Source organism: Ornithodoros turicata, chromosome 2 (assembly GCF_037126465.1).
Source record: "Ornithodoros turicata isolate Travis chromosome 2, ASM3712646v1, whole genome shotgun sequence".
Taxonomy (NCBI): Eukaryota; Metazoa; Arthropoda; class Arachnida; order Ixodida; family Argasidae; genus Ornithodoros; species Ornithodoros turicata.
The window spans coordinates 89,924,881-89,943,143 of NC_088202.1; the positions used below are offsets into that span (position 1 = coordinate 89,924,881).

The 18,263-nt window shown below is 47.7% G+C and overlaps 1 protein-coding gene across 4 annotated transcripts in view; it reads right to left on the reverse strand.

The window, feature by feature from the left end:
* Positions 1 to 18,263, reverse strand: part of LOC135385739 (coronin-2B-like) — a 126,797-nt gene that overhangs the window by 30,335 nt on the left and 78,199 nt on the right. For 2 of the 4 annotated variants that reach the window (XM_064615223.1, XM_064615221.1), the window contains exons 1-2: positions 4,706 to 4,908; positions 3,662 to 3,710 (exon numbers count right to left, since the gene is read on the reverse strand). The exons of 1 other annotated variant lie outside the window; for it this stretch is intronic. In XM_064615223.1, the coding sequence (XP_064471293.1) occupies positions 3,662 to 3,710; positions 4,706 to 4,800 (144 nt within the window). In that variant the 5' untranslated portion in view covers positions 4,801 to 4,908. Of the gene's footprint in view, positions 1 to 3,661; positions 3,711 to 4,705; positions 4,909 to 18,263 lie in introns of those variants that run through there. One more of the 4 variants, XM_064615225.1, reaches the window with a different exon arrangement.

Consider the following 18,263-nt stretch of genomic DNA (forward strand, 5'->3'; position numbering starts at 1 on the left):
GACTACATTCCCAAGAGTGCCTGCCTCCCTCCCTCTTCCTTACTTCACTACGAAGAAGTAAAGAAATTACATTTGGCTCCTGAGAGTCTATGATATGCGCACTTTCCCACGGTGCTGTATACGATTCCCTTACTGGAGTTATAGAGTGTCGAAGCGTTAGGAAACAATCTCTTATGTCCTCAAAAGTTGCAGTCCATGGAGAGTGGCATCAAATTTGCTTCTGCACGTTTGGGTGTCGACTTTCAGTTGAAGTTCCTGTCCACCGATCTATAGGCAAACCTTCTCAAAAGCCGGATATCTTTGCGACTCCTGTACCCTTGCACATCATTGACAGACCCGCCTCTCTTGCACTGGCTTACGTCCTCTCATTACCTATTCCACGCTTGCAGCTGCTTGGTCCCGCGTTGCTCTGTCAGTTCGGCTGACTTATCAATTCCTTTCTCTGCCGTCGCATCCCTGCTCCTGCACAAAGTTTAAATAAGTCAAGAATATTGTCCAGGGGCAGGGATGCGACGGCACGGGAGATAGTAGAGGCTTACCATATGAGAAAACTGGGTGAAAAAATGTATAAGTGACACGTCGATATACTTGCACAAGATTGAAATGATCTTTCTGGAAGGGTGACAAGAGATAAACTTGTTGCTTGATTGCAGACACCGGTCTGAACCCGTGTGATCCTCTTTTGCTTCTTTGAACCTTTATATCTTCGGCTGATGCCAAATAAAGTTAGTTGTATGTAAGTGCTCGTCCCATACATTTTCTCAGTGGTCGCTGTTCTTAGCGCTATCTTCTGTACTGCACATGTTATACTTGTTGCGGAAAGCGCTGCAGCCAAAAGGAAAAAAGTAAGGGGGGACTTCATCGCTCCTATAAAAGCAGGAAACAAACACCAGGCCCACCTTTACAGGCATAAAAAATCTCGGCTTTACCACAAACAGTCTTCAACGTTTCGCGCTCGATAAAGAGACATGAACTAACACTTTCCCCCTAATGATCTCGACACGGATAAAGGCATGCGTTGCGCAGCGCCGCTTTCGTCCGTGAGGTTTTCAGTGCAGCTGACGCACCCAAAAAGATCGTCGCAATTATTGCACTCACAGCTCGATAATTAACTAGCTGTCCGCTACAAACAAGGCCAAGCATGCTTCGTTAGAGCTGCACATAGGGCGTGGAGCGCTGGATAGTTGAGACAGCGCTAATACGCGTCTGGGTTCCTACAGCTTCATTAACTAACCAGAGGATAGGTTTTTAAACGAAAGAAATAGCCATGCTACGGATAGCTATTTTTAATGGCTAAATTGTCTATTTCGGTGGAGGATCAGTCTGGAAAACTGCGCGGAAGCTATTCTGAATTCATATTTCAAATGGTCTGGTACGTCCACAGAAGATGGCGACTCCTAACCTTAAGCAGGAATGAAGGCATGCATGCACATAACCTTCCGGTACAAAGTAGAAACTTTGTGCGTATCATAACGTGAGCCTCAACTGAAGAATTTCACCCATCAGAACGGTAGCGATAGCGGCAATACATGGGCAAGTGTCCGGTTTGAAGTACCGCACACATCAGGGCAGCCCAGTCACAGAGTTATCTTATTCGCTCACTGACTGGATAGATAGGGTACTTCGATAATCCCACTATCAACCAGTGGTGGCCAGTATTTAACTACATGTAGTTAAACTACTAGTTAAACTGATTGTAGTTAAAAAGTAGTTATCAACTACTTGCAGAAATGTACTGGCAACTACTAGTTAAACTACTATTTTAAGTAGTTAACTACAGTAGTTAGGTTACAGAAGGCGCAAACTACTTCCGATTTTGCCGCAAGCTTTACGGCACGATTGTGCTTCCGACTTTTACCTTGAGCTACTTGTTTGATGAGAACGGAGGTGCAGAGCAAGTCGTGCATCTGTACTAAATCTTCACTTTTAATGCTTATGTCCAGTGAAGCGTCATTTGCTGTGAAGTAATTCTGCAACTTAGTTTATCGCGTAGGCACAGAAAGAATCCCGCCGCAAGCTTTGTATTTGACTGTCGTAGCAGTGGCTTGAGCCAAAGTTCCGTGTGATTCATATTTAGGTGTCCAAGAACACTACAAGGGATTGGTGTTGATGGACAAAGTTAAGTAGTTACAGATGTAGTTAAACTACATTGCAGTAGTTAAAGAAGTAGTTTTAACTGCTCCCCTGAAAAGTAGTTGAACTACTAGTTAAACTACTCCATCGCGAAGTAGTTAGTAGTTATAGTTAAACTACTGTAGAAGTAGTTAGTGGTCATCACTGCTATCAACGTTCCTGTAAACCTCTTTTCGTCAGCCAAATTTGAAGGGTTCGGTTGTTTCCCCCTGACTATACAAATAAACGTCAAGTGCCTATCTTGTGCCAAGTTTCATACCCAAAGTTTCCATTGAAATTACCCTTTTGACCCTCGATAAACAACCAGCACGATGATCAGTGTTCGGAGATCAATACAAACACATTGAAATAAATTGGTAAGAAACGCTAGGATTACTTCTGAATGTGCTAGCTTGGAAACAACTTTGGCATAGGCACCTTGCGCCTCGCCCTCTTTCGGTTCGCTTATTTATTGATGATCTAACCTTAACTTTTATTTCAAATTGACATATTCAGAACAGCTGACATCAGTATACGAGGCGGCCCAGAGATAAATCAGAATCATCTCGCATGCATGGCACGGTACAACATCTACGACTCAATCTATAAGAACGACACGTCTGAGTCCCGGCCGACGCTCGTTCATATTGGCTAGCTAGCCGCATCTCTCTACGTCGCAACAAGCAGTGCATGAAAGATTGAAATACCGCTGTCGTCGAAGAAGCCAGACAGCAGCGGGGATCGAACCACAGACCTCTCGGTTGCCGGTCGAGTGCACCAACCACTACGGGGGGGCTAATTCATGTAGTCATATTCATTTCTTTGTGTTTCACCTTTCATGGTCTTAGGTCTCTTGAGGCTTGTATTGTGAACGCAGAAGAAATATAATTCTTGTAGCACTAAGCATAAAAAACTGAGAGAGTTGTGTCTGTCCCTTCGTGTTCCCTAGTCCCGGGGTTTTTACATTATGCATAAAAAACATTATACGATAGCGTTTAATTATGACGTCCGTACTCCGAGACACTTGGCTAACAATGCTGAACAAATTGTGAACAATGCTGAACAACCAGGCTCAGTTTAATTCGAGCTCGCGTCCTCCCACACCGCTCGAACTGGCTATTTCTTTGCACTTGCTTCGAATTAAAACTAATTTCCCTGACCAAGTTACTGATTATCAGGGAACGATGCAACTCCTCACGTGGCAGAGCGATATACTTATGGATACGTTTCAATGAAATAATGGTACCGTGATGTTACGCGTAAGGTATGTCTGCCTATAGTATGGCGACATGTTGCACGTGCCGCAGGGTAGGGCTTTTTCGAGGATAATTTCGACCACCTGGGGTTCTTTTGACGTGCGTCGGAAATGTCCGATACACGGGGCTGGAAGCAATGTTTACCTCCCCCATGTAACTCCCCCCCTCGGCCGGGATCGAACCCGCGATCGTGAGCTCAGCAAGCCAACACGTTACCATTATATCGGCCCTCATGGTCTGCTTCAGGTGAGAAATCAGGAAGGTTAGTTGAATAAAGAGAAATACAAAGGTACCTGAGTGTTCCCTTTTTCGCCCATTCCAGGGGAGTACTCCAACTTATCACTGTGGGAGAAAGAAAACAAAGAGCGATGCAAAATAAGGAAGGTGTTGCAAAACGAGCCTCCATAACAGGTGCAAGCAATTCGTTTAGAAGCACACAGGGAAATAACGAAACAAATAAAGGCGAAAAATGTAACCCATAGGTGCAACTGAAAAGAAAAAAAAAAGCGTAAAAAAAGCACCGAGCTTGTGGCAAAGATCCATAACGGAGAACCCGAGATGGACACGATAAGACAAGAGACAGAACTTGTTCGTGTGCATTCTCTTTGCCGTCACTGTAGAGTCGGGTTTTTCGTTATGGATATAAGCAAGACAGCATGTTTGTAGAGGTAATCAAAAGGTCATAAAAATGAAATACATTATCGCGAGAGAAGCAATGGAGGCAAACTGATACGACTACATGACGTGCAGTTCTACCGATACGTACTGCCTTTGCTGCACTAATTTCTGCTTCGCACAGTCGAAGTTATACACTGTCACAGCAAGTCTGGTTGCGATGAAAAAATGTAATCCTTCAAAACTGAGCCCCTCCGTATGCAGTTGGGAACTTCCGTCTCCAATGAGCTCGTCAGCGTGTTCAGCATGCTGACGACCAGTGTGACACTACAAGCTTGAAGAGTACAAGGCACGCCGAGGTAGCACCTGGCGTCTGTACGACCGGTTGACGACGGTAAACATTCACAGGCATTCTCATAATTCTGATAACAGTTAATCTATGTGCTACAGACACAAAAACGCATATGTATGCAAACCGTTACAGGTGCACAAAAAGGGGCGTCAATTCGGCGACACTTTTACGAACGACGAACATTTATGCTTTTGTCGCGCTTTTAGGACTCACTTAAACTCGGTAATATGTGTAGACATCAACGGGAGTAATTAGTCACAGAAACCGACAGCGGTAACCATATCTGGCAACGCGTCTCTTGTCATGTAGCCCTTCGGTAGACCGCCGTGGGAACACGTGTCTATTGGCGCGCTTTCTGTGCTCTACATACATGTAGTCGCCTGGTGGTGGCTCATCCCCCGATGACACTCTGTCCCTCATTAGCGGTGACGGCGTGGGGGTCGTCATGGGTCGCCCCGAGCCCATGGGAGCACCCTCCGCCTCCAGGACTGCAGCCTGGGAGTCGGGCCTCCCGTCCCCGAGCAGCCGCTGCGGCCGCTCACACGGACAACGCGAACAGCACGCGCTAAGGCTCGTACCCATCCTCCTCCTCTTCCTCTTTAATTTAACGCGGCTTTTATTTCATAGCAACCCGAGGTAATGAGAGCACACTGTCAGTGTAAAGCAGAGTTCACAAAACTTCCAAAGATATTTAGTATGGAAGCATTCGAAGAAACGCTTTTCTTGCTAGGTTCATTGCTTGCTAATGTCGCTTTGGTGGTTAGCAGGACATCGTTTCAGTCTAGCGTAACGGTTTACCCACTGCACGGTGGACATCGTTGTCTGTTACGTAAGCGTGAGTGCAGCGAACGGGCGCAATACCGCTCAGAGCACTATATATGGGGGATACGTTTAGGATGCTTTGTGACGGGCTGAAGCTTCAGTGGGTCTATAGGTACCACGGTTCAATAAGCACTCATGTAAACGCGTGACACGCCCCACTGATCTTGGATTTCATTTCGGAAGTGCACTTCGTCGCCTGAAAAAGGAGAATAATTGACGGCGAGCAGTGGACCGCAGCCATGTACACATTCTTCGTCGAGTGAGGACAATGCCTGTCGGCCAGTGTCAATGTTGAGACCTTTGTAGCAGAAAGTAATAATAGGTGGGCATGGGCATAAGCTTTATGTGCAGTTGCAATTGTGTCGAGTAGTCAGCGAAGGAAACCGATAAACAGAAATGCATGGCTGCTCCCAATGAGCTGTTCACATGATTTTTTTGCGCGGACTACCGTTACGTTGCGATGACCTGAGCACAGTTAAAATGTGACCGTCATCGACCATTCCGTGGTCTTCAGAGAGTAGCGAAGTTCCTTTAATTGGAATGGGATTGGGTAGAAAATAAATCGATAGTCTTCCTCTTTGTTTGCATCCATCTTTCATTTCTCGGTGGCAGGCATTGCAGTGTCTTTTGGTCGTCACGTTCAGGCTGTGATGACTGCGTGACACTCTGCTTAAATCTTGCTTGAATGACATACGTAGCATTGACATTGACCTACGTGTACATGGTGAACGTGAAAACAACTTGTTTTGTGGACGTCCCTCGAGAAATACAAAAGGTCCACAGTGACAGCATACAGTTAACAGGCGGCTTATATTCAACAGGCGATTTCTAACAGACCACCGAATAACAACCTGAAGAACCCAACTGCAGTCCCTTCTAATCGCGTTCCCTGCTGAAATAAATCTGAGCAGATATTTCATCGCGGGTGCTAAATTGAAGAACATACGTATTTGGAAGCCAGTGAGATAATAGAGGTAAGAAATTACCAGTTCTCGACATTGCCTGTCACGCCTTATTAGAATGAACATTACACCGCACCACATGTTGGAGGCCCAGTTGGTTGCCCACCCGGCTGAATGGCGTTAGCACGTGCTGCTACCTAACCCAATAAGGTGCTGTATTCCCCTGTCCCCCACTCCTTCCTGGTGTCCTCTCTCCATCTGTCCACGTCTGTACGCCGCTCATAGCCACAGTTGCTTCGCGGCGTTAACACGAAATAATAATAATAATTAAAAAAGGTGCTGTGAGACCCGTCCGCCCTATTGTCCGTCTCCGTATTTCGCTGTGCGGGTCTCAATTTTCCTTTGAGTCGGTGTGTATCGCTCTCAGTACCTCCCCTTCAAGAATCTGGACACACAGGGCCAGGAGTTACGCCGGAGAAAGGTTCGAGGATGTGTTGGCTACCACGATTACACATTACAGCTCAATTCGGGCATTACGGTAGTCCTATTTGCACTGACCACACTGCCGTTGTTTCATAGTCGTGCAACCCCACTGACAAGGCCACTGAACTACTTGTGACGGAGCTAGAATCGTAGAGAACTTGCGCAACCGGCAGGATGGACATTGTTAGTGGATATAGTGGCACAAAAAGTGAACATAAGTGTGAAAAAGAAATTGGCTCACATGTTCTCATTCCACTGCCGCTGTGGTGTACCGGCTGACACCGACCCCGACCTTGCGTCCATACAAACAAACGAACTGACGTCGTTACATATTACGTAGGCGTCGTATTCCGACATTGGGCTCTTGCGTTCTTTGGGCACACAGGGGAGCGGAAGAAAATAACTCTATCAAAAATCACAGGACTGTTACGGTTGGGTAACGTTGAATTTCGGCGACGGCACCATCGTCATTGGGCCGTCATTTTAACCTTCCAGTTCTAGTCGAAGCAGTGTATGGCAAGCCAACGGCAGCGCTGTGAGATCATTCTTGAACCCCAAGCGATCGCGCACTGAGCAACTGTATACCGAAATGGATTTTTCCCGATTTGCCTAGTGAAGCCCTTCGTGGCTCCTTCGGCTTTCGCTTGCCTCTGACGCCTCTTTGCCTCCGCTTCGGCGGCACGAACTGCATGGTCTTGCCGCTGAGCAACCGAAGGAAGAGGGGGAGTTGGTGATGGATCATGCCGCAACACTGCAGCACTCAGACAGGACGACGTCGTTTTAACCCCCTTCATCCTGTCTGAGTGCTGCGGTACGTGTTGCGACATGACTTGCCGCTGAATCCGCCTTGCCTCTGCTTCGGCTGCACGCACGTTGGGATCATGACATCGCACTCTCTTGTTGGCGGCCTCAGTGGCGCTACTAGCTGGGTCTTCGCGATTTCTGCGTTTCCGTTCGCGTTGTCGTGCCCTCCGCAAAGCTCCGTGTCCGTCAGCAGGAGCCGGTATCTCCATGGCGTCTGAAGCAGAATCACTAAGGGTGTTTTTTTTTTACTCAAGCGCCATGCTAACATTGTCCCCGTCGTTACTAATACTGTGTTCGCTTTTCCTTCTGCGGACGACGCCGACGCCGCGATCTCGGGAAACGATAGAGGCACTAACAGCTGTCGCTGAAAAACTTTTCTAAGACATTTTTTTTCTTCTCACTTCATTTCTTTCCTCTATCTTGACTTGCCTCTCAAATGCACTGTTACAGACACCACAGGTACAGACGGATATCTGCGTAACAGACGCACCGATATCATCAATGCAATATACGTACATTACTCTGGCGGCTTGTGGGCAACTCCGTATACTCCTGATGACGGGCGAACTTCCCGTCGGTACAACGGGTGGCTGTACATCCAACATGTTCACTCTGCCGCACTATACACAGAGGGACTATATCGCTCCTGCACAAGCTCACTACTCGACAGCCGTTAGAGAGACACTGCCTGGACGGGATGACCTACTGCCGCAAACGGGTCAATGGAGAGAAGTCAATGGTGGCCTGTCACGGCCCGCGGGCGGAGCAGCTCCATCACTGTTATAATATTTATACAGAGCAGCTTGCTTGTTTCTTTTCGTCGAAAGCATATCGCCAGTCGGTCAGAGCGGAGGAAAGTTGTTTAGAATTGATGCAGATTGCAACCTACATCCAATGCTTGGAGGGATTGCGTGTTCGAGCCTTATAATGTTTGGGTTCTTCGGGGATGGGCTTCGGGGTGCACTCGATTACTTGGGTGATATAGGCTAAAAGAAAAATCGGATGAGGGCGATCCTTTATCGGTTTGCGAAGAGAGCGCGGTGAAGAAGGATGCTAGTATACCTTGAAGGACGTCGTAAGATGGCACAACATAAAGGATTATCACGGGTCGTTCTATAGGTGGTCAGATCCCCCCCCCCTCCCCAGTAAACAAAAAAACCGAATGCGATCCGCCGTGACGTAACGGAAAGTCGTCGCAGAGATATGCAGTAAATCACCGTCTATATACATTCTACAGTGAAAATGTCAAACGATAGGACGTGGGTTAAGATTCTAGACGGACTCTGAAAAGACCCCGGACCAACTTCAGGACGATAGCGTTTCCTTCGTCGCGCACACACGCCATTCGAATCTGTGAGAAGTTTTCTGCTGAACAACATTGTTCCCAGTTACACTGTTCGAAGTTAGTTCACTATCATTTTCTTTAAGTTTATTTCTCGTCCGTGTGCCCATAGAAGAGTAGCGGACGACAGAACAGTGCGCTCCTCGAACAGATTAGCGCTTACTCGAATCGCTACTAGTTGTTGGCGTCGGCCAACGTTCCAGTATGGTGCAAAAGACTCGCTGCGCGCGATTGTGACCTCAAGATCACCACGTGCAGAGAGTGAAACGTTTTTCAACGCCCTCCTCGCAAACCATGCACTAACTAGGTGGCCTCCCAAAAATAATAGGAAAGAAGAAGAAAAAAAGAAGAAGAAGAAAACAAAAAAAAAAGACAGCAGCGTTATTATCATACTCGTGCCAGTAGCCCATGAGCACGACAGAAAACGTGGATCACCTTCATCACGTGGCGCATCTTAAGTAACTCTCCAGGGGCTCTTCGAAGAAGCTCATTAGTTATATTGGCAGCAGGAAGAAGAGCCAGGTGAGATGTGGAAAAGGTGCCAATGCGAAAGAATGTCGTCCTTCCCGCAGGGGGTGGCACGGTTAACGACTGTTTCGTATAATATTTTACCATTAGTGGGTTTGGCCGGATTTTGGCTTCAGGAAGAAGGCAGCGATGATACGCGCGCTATAGGCCCTGGGAGATGTCGCGTGCCGCTTTAGGTCCAGGATGATACAAGATGTCGCGCCTTGGACGGCTTATGTAGGGTACGCTTTGTATCGGCTCCAAGGCAAACGTCGCACACCTCCCTATGAATCTGGCTCAGGATGTGCGATCGCCGCCATGTCTGACAAACGGCTCCGTGCAACTCCGTAATAGTCACACCGCCACAACCACTACCTCGCAAAAGCAGCTGGCGAAAGCATGCGACAGAATGTTTTCGGCGTCTGGAGTGTCATAACAGGTGGTTGTCCGTGGAATAGACTCTGGGATACGCCTGGGATATGATACAGTGTGCAAATTTCCAGCTAAATTGCATTATACTGCAGTTCACGAAGTGTCGCCCACAGACAAGGTACATGCCATAGAGGGATTTGCCCCAGACTGGCTGGATCGAGGGCAATTCGAGGAACCCGTTCGAGTAGTTTGCGGTCGATATAAAAGGCAATTAGCGTCCGGAGCGGAATTTCTTATGAACCTCGCGGCTTCTCCTTCCACGTTTTAGAAGCGCATTTTCGTTTCTCCTTGCATGCTGAGTGATTTGGTGTAGAAAGCTTGTCGGTTGTAGAAGCCAACGTCTTAATATTTTAATTTCTATGCCTCCTGCGTACACAAGAAATTCTCAGCAGCTTTAGCGACAACCTAAAAAATTGCGTTATTGCTTGAGTGCGGAACAGTGTGCAATTGAAGTTTTGAAGAATTGCAAACTTTGTTTTGTTTTGTTTCTCTGTAGATGGGGCATTGTTACCTACACGAAGGGGAGAACTTAAAAACAGTATCTATTACTGTTTTCAAGATACGTTGGCGCCATATTCCCGATCGTCGTTCCACTATTTCTTCATTTATTTGTTGAACCGGTGCTCACCCACGTAATGAGGGCGTCCAAAATTTAGATGAACCAGTAGCAAGACCCGAGGCAATGCCACAATCGTGCGATGCAAAAGCGTTTAACCCACTAACCCATCCTATACAGTTGGCAATACGAACCCACTAACGAAATCGGCGAGAACACTTTTAATAGCCACAGCTCAATTAACGTCCATTGTGCAATCGCTCTGCGCATCTGTGGCCTTGCATGCAACGACCCATCTATCCTGCTGCTGTACACGTGAAGGAGGCACAAGGTGCAGCAATTTGGTTGCGTGGTGCAAGTTGCTCAGACTCGTCCTCCTCCGCAAGGGACACAAGGGATCCCGCGTGCTGGTTAGTGCACGTTGTTTGAGCACCTGGTGGGAAATGAACGACCGACCACTGTAAGGGCGGCAAAAAATAGAGTAGGAAGAAGGTATACTCCCGACTATATAGACATTGGCATGCAAAGTATATACATTTATTATCAGTACCGTGGTTTTACCGACAATGGCTTTTTGGCGTTAGGTGAAACGCTGTGTGTACCAATGAACTGCATACCTAGTTTCTTTGCTAGTTACCAATCTCCCCTATCGATTTCCCACACTTACACGTACAACTCTATTCAATGGAATGCAAAGTATTTAACACGAGTTTGCAAGCAGAATAACGGGACACAAAGTAATAGGCACTGTATAGTAGTCCATGGCACAGGTGATATGTAGGTTTGAGGTTCGTTACTTCTCGCTTACTTCACTGCAGTCTCACTAAATTGCAAGAAGCGAATCAATTCTGTCGTCGTAATATTTTGAGTCAAATGCACACTGACGGTGAGTCCATTATCACGACTGCAGGTAACTCATCAGCAGCTCACTATACTAGCATCCACGCGCTCACTGAACGTACAGTGGTGGTAATTATCGCGAAATCGGTATCTCCCATGGTACCTTGCATATAATGAAGCGGCACACGTGAAGGTACGTATTGAAACGCGTCCTACGCCCTAAGGTGGCCTCCGACCACAATTTCGCACCTCTCTGTCAGGTCATTCATTTTAAGCGTCATCTTGTCCCCTTTCATTAGCAGACAAGGGAGTCGCTGACCCAAATGCGATGAATGCGGCAAATAATTAGCGGCTGCTGCAGGTGGCCCCTCCAATGCATCCTGCATGACAGACGGCGACGAGACGAAGGCATGCATAACGCCTGTAAGGAAAGAATCTTTTTACTATTGCGTACAAGAGACGACACCTTTTGTTTCCATTTTAGGGGGCTGTGAGAGGCAGGTCACTTGGGTGCGACCCCATTTTTAGTGTATTTCGCCGTAGATGCCATGCGACACGACACAGTCCACTGTAGTAGTAAGGTGGTTACGCTGGTTGCTGGTATTGCCGAGCGCTTTGCATGGCGCTATGGCGGCATGTGACTCGAAGGGACCGATGATTCTTGGACGGCTTCGTGAGAAATTTGCTAACGTTCGACTGAAAGAGTACGAGGAAAGCACCAGGACGCGCAGTTCGGATTCAAACCCATGTCTTCTCTGAGTTTCCTGGCCCCACAACAGCGGATATCCCGTGTGGCTTATACCCTCAAGTTTGCTTGCCAGATTCTCGATTCTCCCGGTCCTTCTCTGCTATGTTCTAATGCACGATACGATACGTAAAAAAAATTTGCCTCGAATACTCAGTCTCATGGATAACCGACTACTTTACCGAATAGTCTACAATAAGCCTCGTTAATATTGAAGCAACTGTAATCTTCAATGTGATATTCTCTGTTGTTTTCTGAATAACGCTCTAAGTCAATCTGTGCAGACATCCTCGGAACATAGAAGTGACCAATTTAGACGCATCTGCCGAGAAGGGAAAGGACGATGCTGAAATATTTACCACTTCCACGCCACGGTTTTTTTTTCCTTTTTTTTATATATTGGGCTTCTTGCTTTGGTGCTTGCAATATACCGCCCACGCTATCTCGACTCTCCACCCTCTAACTAGACAAGCGTGGCTTCCGATCTCATCAATGTTGATGCTAGGCGGTGCCCCTGACTTTTTTCCTTTTTTTCATTGGGGGGGGGGGGGGGGAAGATGTTGAAAAAATTCTACGTCAGAAACCTTCTGCTCGGCACACATACTTCACTACGTTTGACGTTAAGTGCCTGCTGACCATCGGCATGGCCGAGTGGGCTAAGGCGTCCGCTCGTTGGTGGTAACCAAGGTCGTGCTCTAGACTGGGAGGTGGTGGGTTCGAATCCTACCGCCGGCTGTGCTGTCTGAGGTTTTCCCTGGGTTTTCGGAAGACTTTCCAGACGAATGTCGGCACAGTTCCCCCTGAAGTCGGCCCAGGACGCATACTAACCCCCCTGTCCCCCACTCCGTCCTGCTATCCTCTCTCCGTCTGTCCACATCTGTACGTCGCTCATAGCCACAGTTGCTTCGCGGCGCTAACACGCAATAAAAAAAAAAAGTGCCTGCTGAACCCTCTGTGTCACCAACTACTGTTATGTCCGGCTATGCGAACTCATTTGCCCAGCTATCTTGTCCTTGGTTCACTCGTCGGCCTGCCATCCGTCAGCCATTTTACCGACCAAGCAGCAGCCCATTTTTTGAGGGACAACGAGGGGAAGATTTCGAGAACCGCGTCCGGCGGTGTCCTCTTTCCCATGGAGCATCGGCTACTTAAGCGGCTGACCCGCTAAAACAGATTCCTCTCATTTTTCCCCAGTAGCAATGGAATAGCATTCTGCTCAGTGAGCGGGAGTCATCCCCATATCATCGTCATCATGTATCTCCCTCTCTCCCTCTCCCTTTTTGTGCTTTCCCGAGAATACGCTTTGTTTGGTTGTGCTCCTTGTGTCTGCCTACGTTCCTGCCAAGGGTGTTGGGGATCGGCCTCGCTGCCAAATCTGGCGGTTCGCAACACGACCTAAGGAACAGTGGCTCGCTGGGCGAGGCTCTGTCCCACTCCAGCACCGTGTCGACCCGGAGTTGTCCCTTATCTTACCGCTCTCTCTACCAAGGCCGTTCACCACGCTGTTCCACCGTCTTCACCGAAATATATGACCACGGACGACTACTATGTAACTGGCCGAATGTGCGGGTCTTGAGGACACAGAACCTGTCTTGCCGACGATGTCATCAACATTGACAGCATCAACAGGCAGCATCGCTCGACTGGACAGCAGACGTTTTGACGTGACTAAGATCTCGGGTCCCTTGCCTGCGATCAAACGTCTACAGGTACTGCTGGCTGGTGCCGTCCTTTACAGACACCAAGTTGGTGACGATGAATGTGATTCCTGCTTTTTTTCTCTTCTGTTTATTTTCTTTCCTCTTCCAATTCCGGGAATGAGTAGCCCACCGTGTTTCTCAGTGCCACTGTTCACATTGTTTCTGTTTTTTTACCAAATCCAATCATCTATTGGTTGGACCGGCTACCCTAGACACAAAGTGCTGCTAATGCATGTCTACAAATGTGAATGTTCCTCGAGAGTCTCGATGTATGAAATCAGACAGCTTGCCGACAGACAGCTGCCGGCCAGTCCTCGAGCACGTTCTTAATGTTGGGAGCACCATTGCTCTATTTGTACGAGGAACTTCGAAGCTCCTGACGACCTGCGCTCACAGTTGACCAGTATATGTGCTCCGTGTCCTATGGAACTCCAAGTAGGGAACAGAGTGGTGGAGCATCAATTTCAATAACGGTGCAAAAGCGCCCCACCAAGGGGAACACTCAGCTGGAGCTTGGAACTGGTGTGACTCCAGTGGAGTGAGCATCTACGAAGGTATTCGGTATGTGGGATGGGGGCCTATCCTGTCGAGCAGTGACAACGGAATCGTTTCACTTTTTGACCAAGCACACGCTTCGCTGCAGTTTGTTCGCGTAATACGCTGCGCTCAACGAAAGAAGAAACACAAGTATATGTCCCTCCATTCGTCATGACGTCGGCGCTCAGGTGTTACTAAATGCCTTTAAGCAAATCTGGTGGTGTGCTGCGGGTGTCGCTTCTACTTTCGAACATTAATTCCAATTATTTTCGGGTAGTATATTCTTCGTACTTAGAACAACGTTAGCAATCACAGCGAAAGTATAGTTTATGTTGTACAAGTAGCAGAAGGAGCTTATAAAGTAGTATGAAGCTGTTTCCTCGCGGGGGCAAACGTCACAAATTAAGAAAACTACAAATTAAGAAAAAAAAAAGAGAAAGAATTCGCTAGAACTGTAAGTGATGCAAGGACTACAGTGGATGTGCCGTTGACTTCTCAACTGTCGACTTTGTCAACCGAAATAAGAGTAAAATCCTGGGAGCGAAGTGTGATAAACTGTCGCCTGCTTGCCACAAGTGCTTGCATTCTCTTCACCAGCAGTTTCAGCACATATAAGCACACAGATGCCTCGCCAGATTATGGATCAGCGGAGTACGAAATACAGTCCGCACACTGTTACAATATTGGGTCGACAACTTTGCATCCGCAAACATTCGCAAATATTGAGTGTGATATGTTCTTCCTCTGCATCATCGTGCTGCGGCTGCATTGTCTGAATTCAGTCCGAACGAAAGACACCGACAGTACTGGGGGCAAACAGTTTTGTCCGATCCACGAGTATCCGCTAGATTTGAAAGCGATCGAGAGAAACGGAGCGCCCACCCATAGAACACTCAGAGAACGATATTTTTTGCTCAACAAAACATCACATAAAGAAAAGTGCGTAACGGCACAGCTTACGAAAACGCGAGTAATTGCTTAACTTATAGATTTGAGATACTTCAACGTGGGGATATTCCCGCACATCTATATATCGCGCCATACATAAGCGACACAGGCTGAATGAGCATTCCAGGATTGGAATCAGACACAACTTCTGTATGGGAAGCGACCAGCCGTCACTTGCTAGACATCGCGATAGACGATCGTTTATAGCGCCTGTTCCAATTCAGACGGTCGATCGACACACCGTCGAGACATTGCACGCGTACGCATATGCCAGCGGTCAATATCCGACCGCCCGTACACGCACACCCCCGTCGCCTCTGGCTATTCAATCAATGAAGCTCGCCTCTTTGCATCGCTCAGAACGTGGCCGGTTTCTTTTGCAGGTGACGTAAAGCTGCGCAAATTGGGCGCCAACTGTCGCTCTCATATGTCACATCATAAGGTACATGACGCAGTTAAAGCGTCCCTCTTTAGATCGACGACGCTTTATTGGGATGATGGGTGGGGTGCTTCATTACGACTGGCGACACTCTATATATACCAAATTGCTCGCTTTAATTTGATGGGAATGTAACGATGACATTCACAGTGAGGAACGAGGTCCTACAATGCCCAAATAGGTGAGCATTATTTACTTCTAGGGCATGGTGAACTGGATTTTACCATGAACAAGCAATTGTGTCACGGTGAAAGCGCTGTAGAGTCTAGCTGATTCAGAGACACCGTAATAATGGGAGTAAGGTGTGTCAGCCTGTTTGGGTGGCGATATGCTGCCCGTGCCGCAGGGTAGGACTGTGGATAATCTGGACCACCTACGGTTCTTTTGACATGCGCTGGAAATCTCCTACACACGGTGCTGGAAGTAATGTTTACCTCCCCCCCCCATTGGCTACCATCCTCGGCTGGGATCGATCCCGCAATCAGACACGTTCCCGATACTGTAAGCATGGTCCCTAAAGGAATGTATAGTGCGGGCAAAGAACAAGGATGCGTTTCAGATTTTCCCGGGTCATTTGACGGCAGCTTGAAGAATTAACCTGGCACAAGCGATAACGCGCCAGCACCAAGAGCGACACATGAAGTCGCACCCGTTGAACGAACGCAGCATCCTGACGAGAGGTGCTTCAAGAGCGAGCGTTTTGTCAACCCTTCAAAGAAGTGGCGTAGATGTGGATCGATTTGCTCACACTAACGACAGGTCCCTTGCCCCCACGTTCCGACGCCAGTGCTATAGGAATGAACTGTGCAAAACGCCATCCGGCTTCTGACGAGCCTATAACTCATATAAGCTCGTCAAAAGCCGGACGTCGTTTTGCCCATTACTCTGCGCTCGATTTGTTGTGTTGGCAACGAGGCATTCGCAGTTCCTTGATAGCTGATAGCTGACTGCATCGTGCGCCAACGACTGGTATGGCGATTACCGTATACCCGTCTTCAATATCTTGCTTGTTGAGATATAATGTTCTCATACTCATTTGCGAGAACGGAGGTAGCAACCCTGTCACGTATCAGGGTCACGTATCACCGTGAGCGTGATACCAGCTACGAGGTCGAACCTCACAATATGGGGAGACAAAACCCGTGCGTTGACAGGGAGGTCATAGGGTGGTAAACGACCCAAGCAGCACAACGTACTGAAAGTCGAGTGCAATAGGGGTGGACGGTACGTGTCTTATCAATGTTCTTTAGTTTCACGATCTGTTCAAGGCCTTCCACCTACCCGTCCCCCCCTATTGCATTCGACTTTCAGTACATTGTGCTGCTTGGGGAACGGCTGTTCTGGGTAGATCATCGCGGATATGGTGGCACGAGTAACTAGAGAGTTTTAGCACATCGTACGCTATCGCCATTGCGTACGATGAACTAAAACTCTCTATAAGAGAAGAATTGACGGTATAGTTCCCCCATCAAGTCAGTCAAGGACGCACAATCTTAACCTAGCGGCATGCCACCACATAGACAGGCAAATCGTCCAGTAACCACAGGCGTACTCTAGTCCGCATTGCTCGCGATAATGAAACACCACATGACCACCACCATTTGTGGATCTTAGAATGTATATACAGGGGCATCTTATGCACACCTGCAGCTGGTACAGCACCTTGTTCAGCTACAGCTCTGTTCTCTTCCCCGTGTTACGCTGTTAAGTTGTTTTCGCTACTTCAATCGTTTGTAGTTATCCTGTATCTGCTCTCATTACTCATGGGAACTTAATGGCTAGAGATAATGACCGTCATGCATGACTTTGCAACGAGCAACGTGAGCGTGAAGACAAGTGACTTCCATCTCTCCCAATAGTTCCATTTATGGTCTCGTTCATACCAACTCTTGATGCTAGTTCACATGACCATGACGTAGACAACAACAGAGAGAGTCGCTATATACTACTAATAGGGCATATATGCCTTACTAAGAAAAGCGTATTTGAGGCGTGCAACCATTATCTGCGAGTTCAGATTTGGCCGTTTTTGTGGTGATGAGCAAGGCAGCCGGACGGTTACATCCCATTTCGCCTATTCCCATTTTGCCTAACCCGGATTATCGGATTAAAGAGGCGGGAGGGGTAACAGCCGTTAGGCGAAATGGGACTGCCGTGCAATCTCATTAGGCAAAACGGGACTGTCGGCAAGTGGGCGTTACTTACACGCTCCGACCCGATGATGACGTGTGCAAGAAATCAATGTGCTCGTCGGACAACTACCTTACGTCGTCCGAAACAAAGACCCTTTACATTTGCAAATATAAGGTGTAAATATAATGTACAAATATAACAAAAACATTTTACAAACATTTTACATAGTGACTCCTGATGGACAGCATGACGAATGAAACAAGGCTTCGAGCCATGTTCAGTGTCACCTGAGCGATGTTAAATATGGAAACTGGTGTCACTATAGTCGTGTTTAATTTAACTCTTTTTTTTTGTCTTTCGTGTTAGCGCCGCGAAGCTATGAGCGACGGCGAGGTGGCTATGAGCGAGATGTGGCTATGTGGAGATGAGAGGTTGCTATGAGCGACGTACAGATGAGAACAGATGGAGAAAGGACAGCAGGAAGGAGTGGGGGGATAGGGGGTTAATATGCGTCTTGGGCAGACTTCAGGGGGAACTGTGCCGGTATTCGTCTCGAAAGTCTTCGGAAAACCCAGGGAAAACCTCAGACAGCACAACCGGTGGTAGGATTCGAACCCACCGCCTCCCAGTTAGCACGACACCACCGAGCGAGACGCCTTAAAGGGACTCTGACCAGAAACTGTGGGAGCTCTGTCGTACTTGTAGTCGATAAAGCACCCAACAAGGACTCTCCATGCG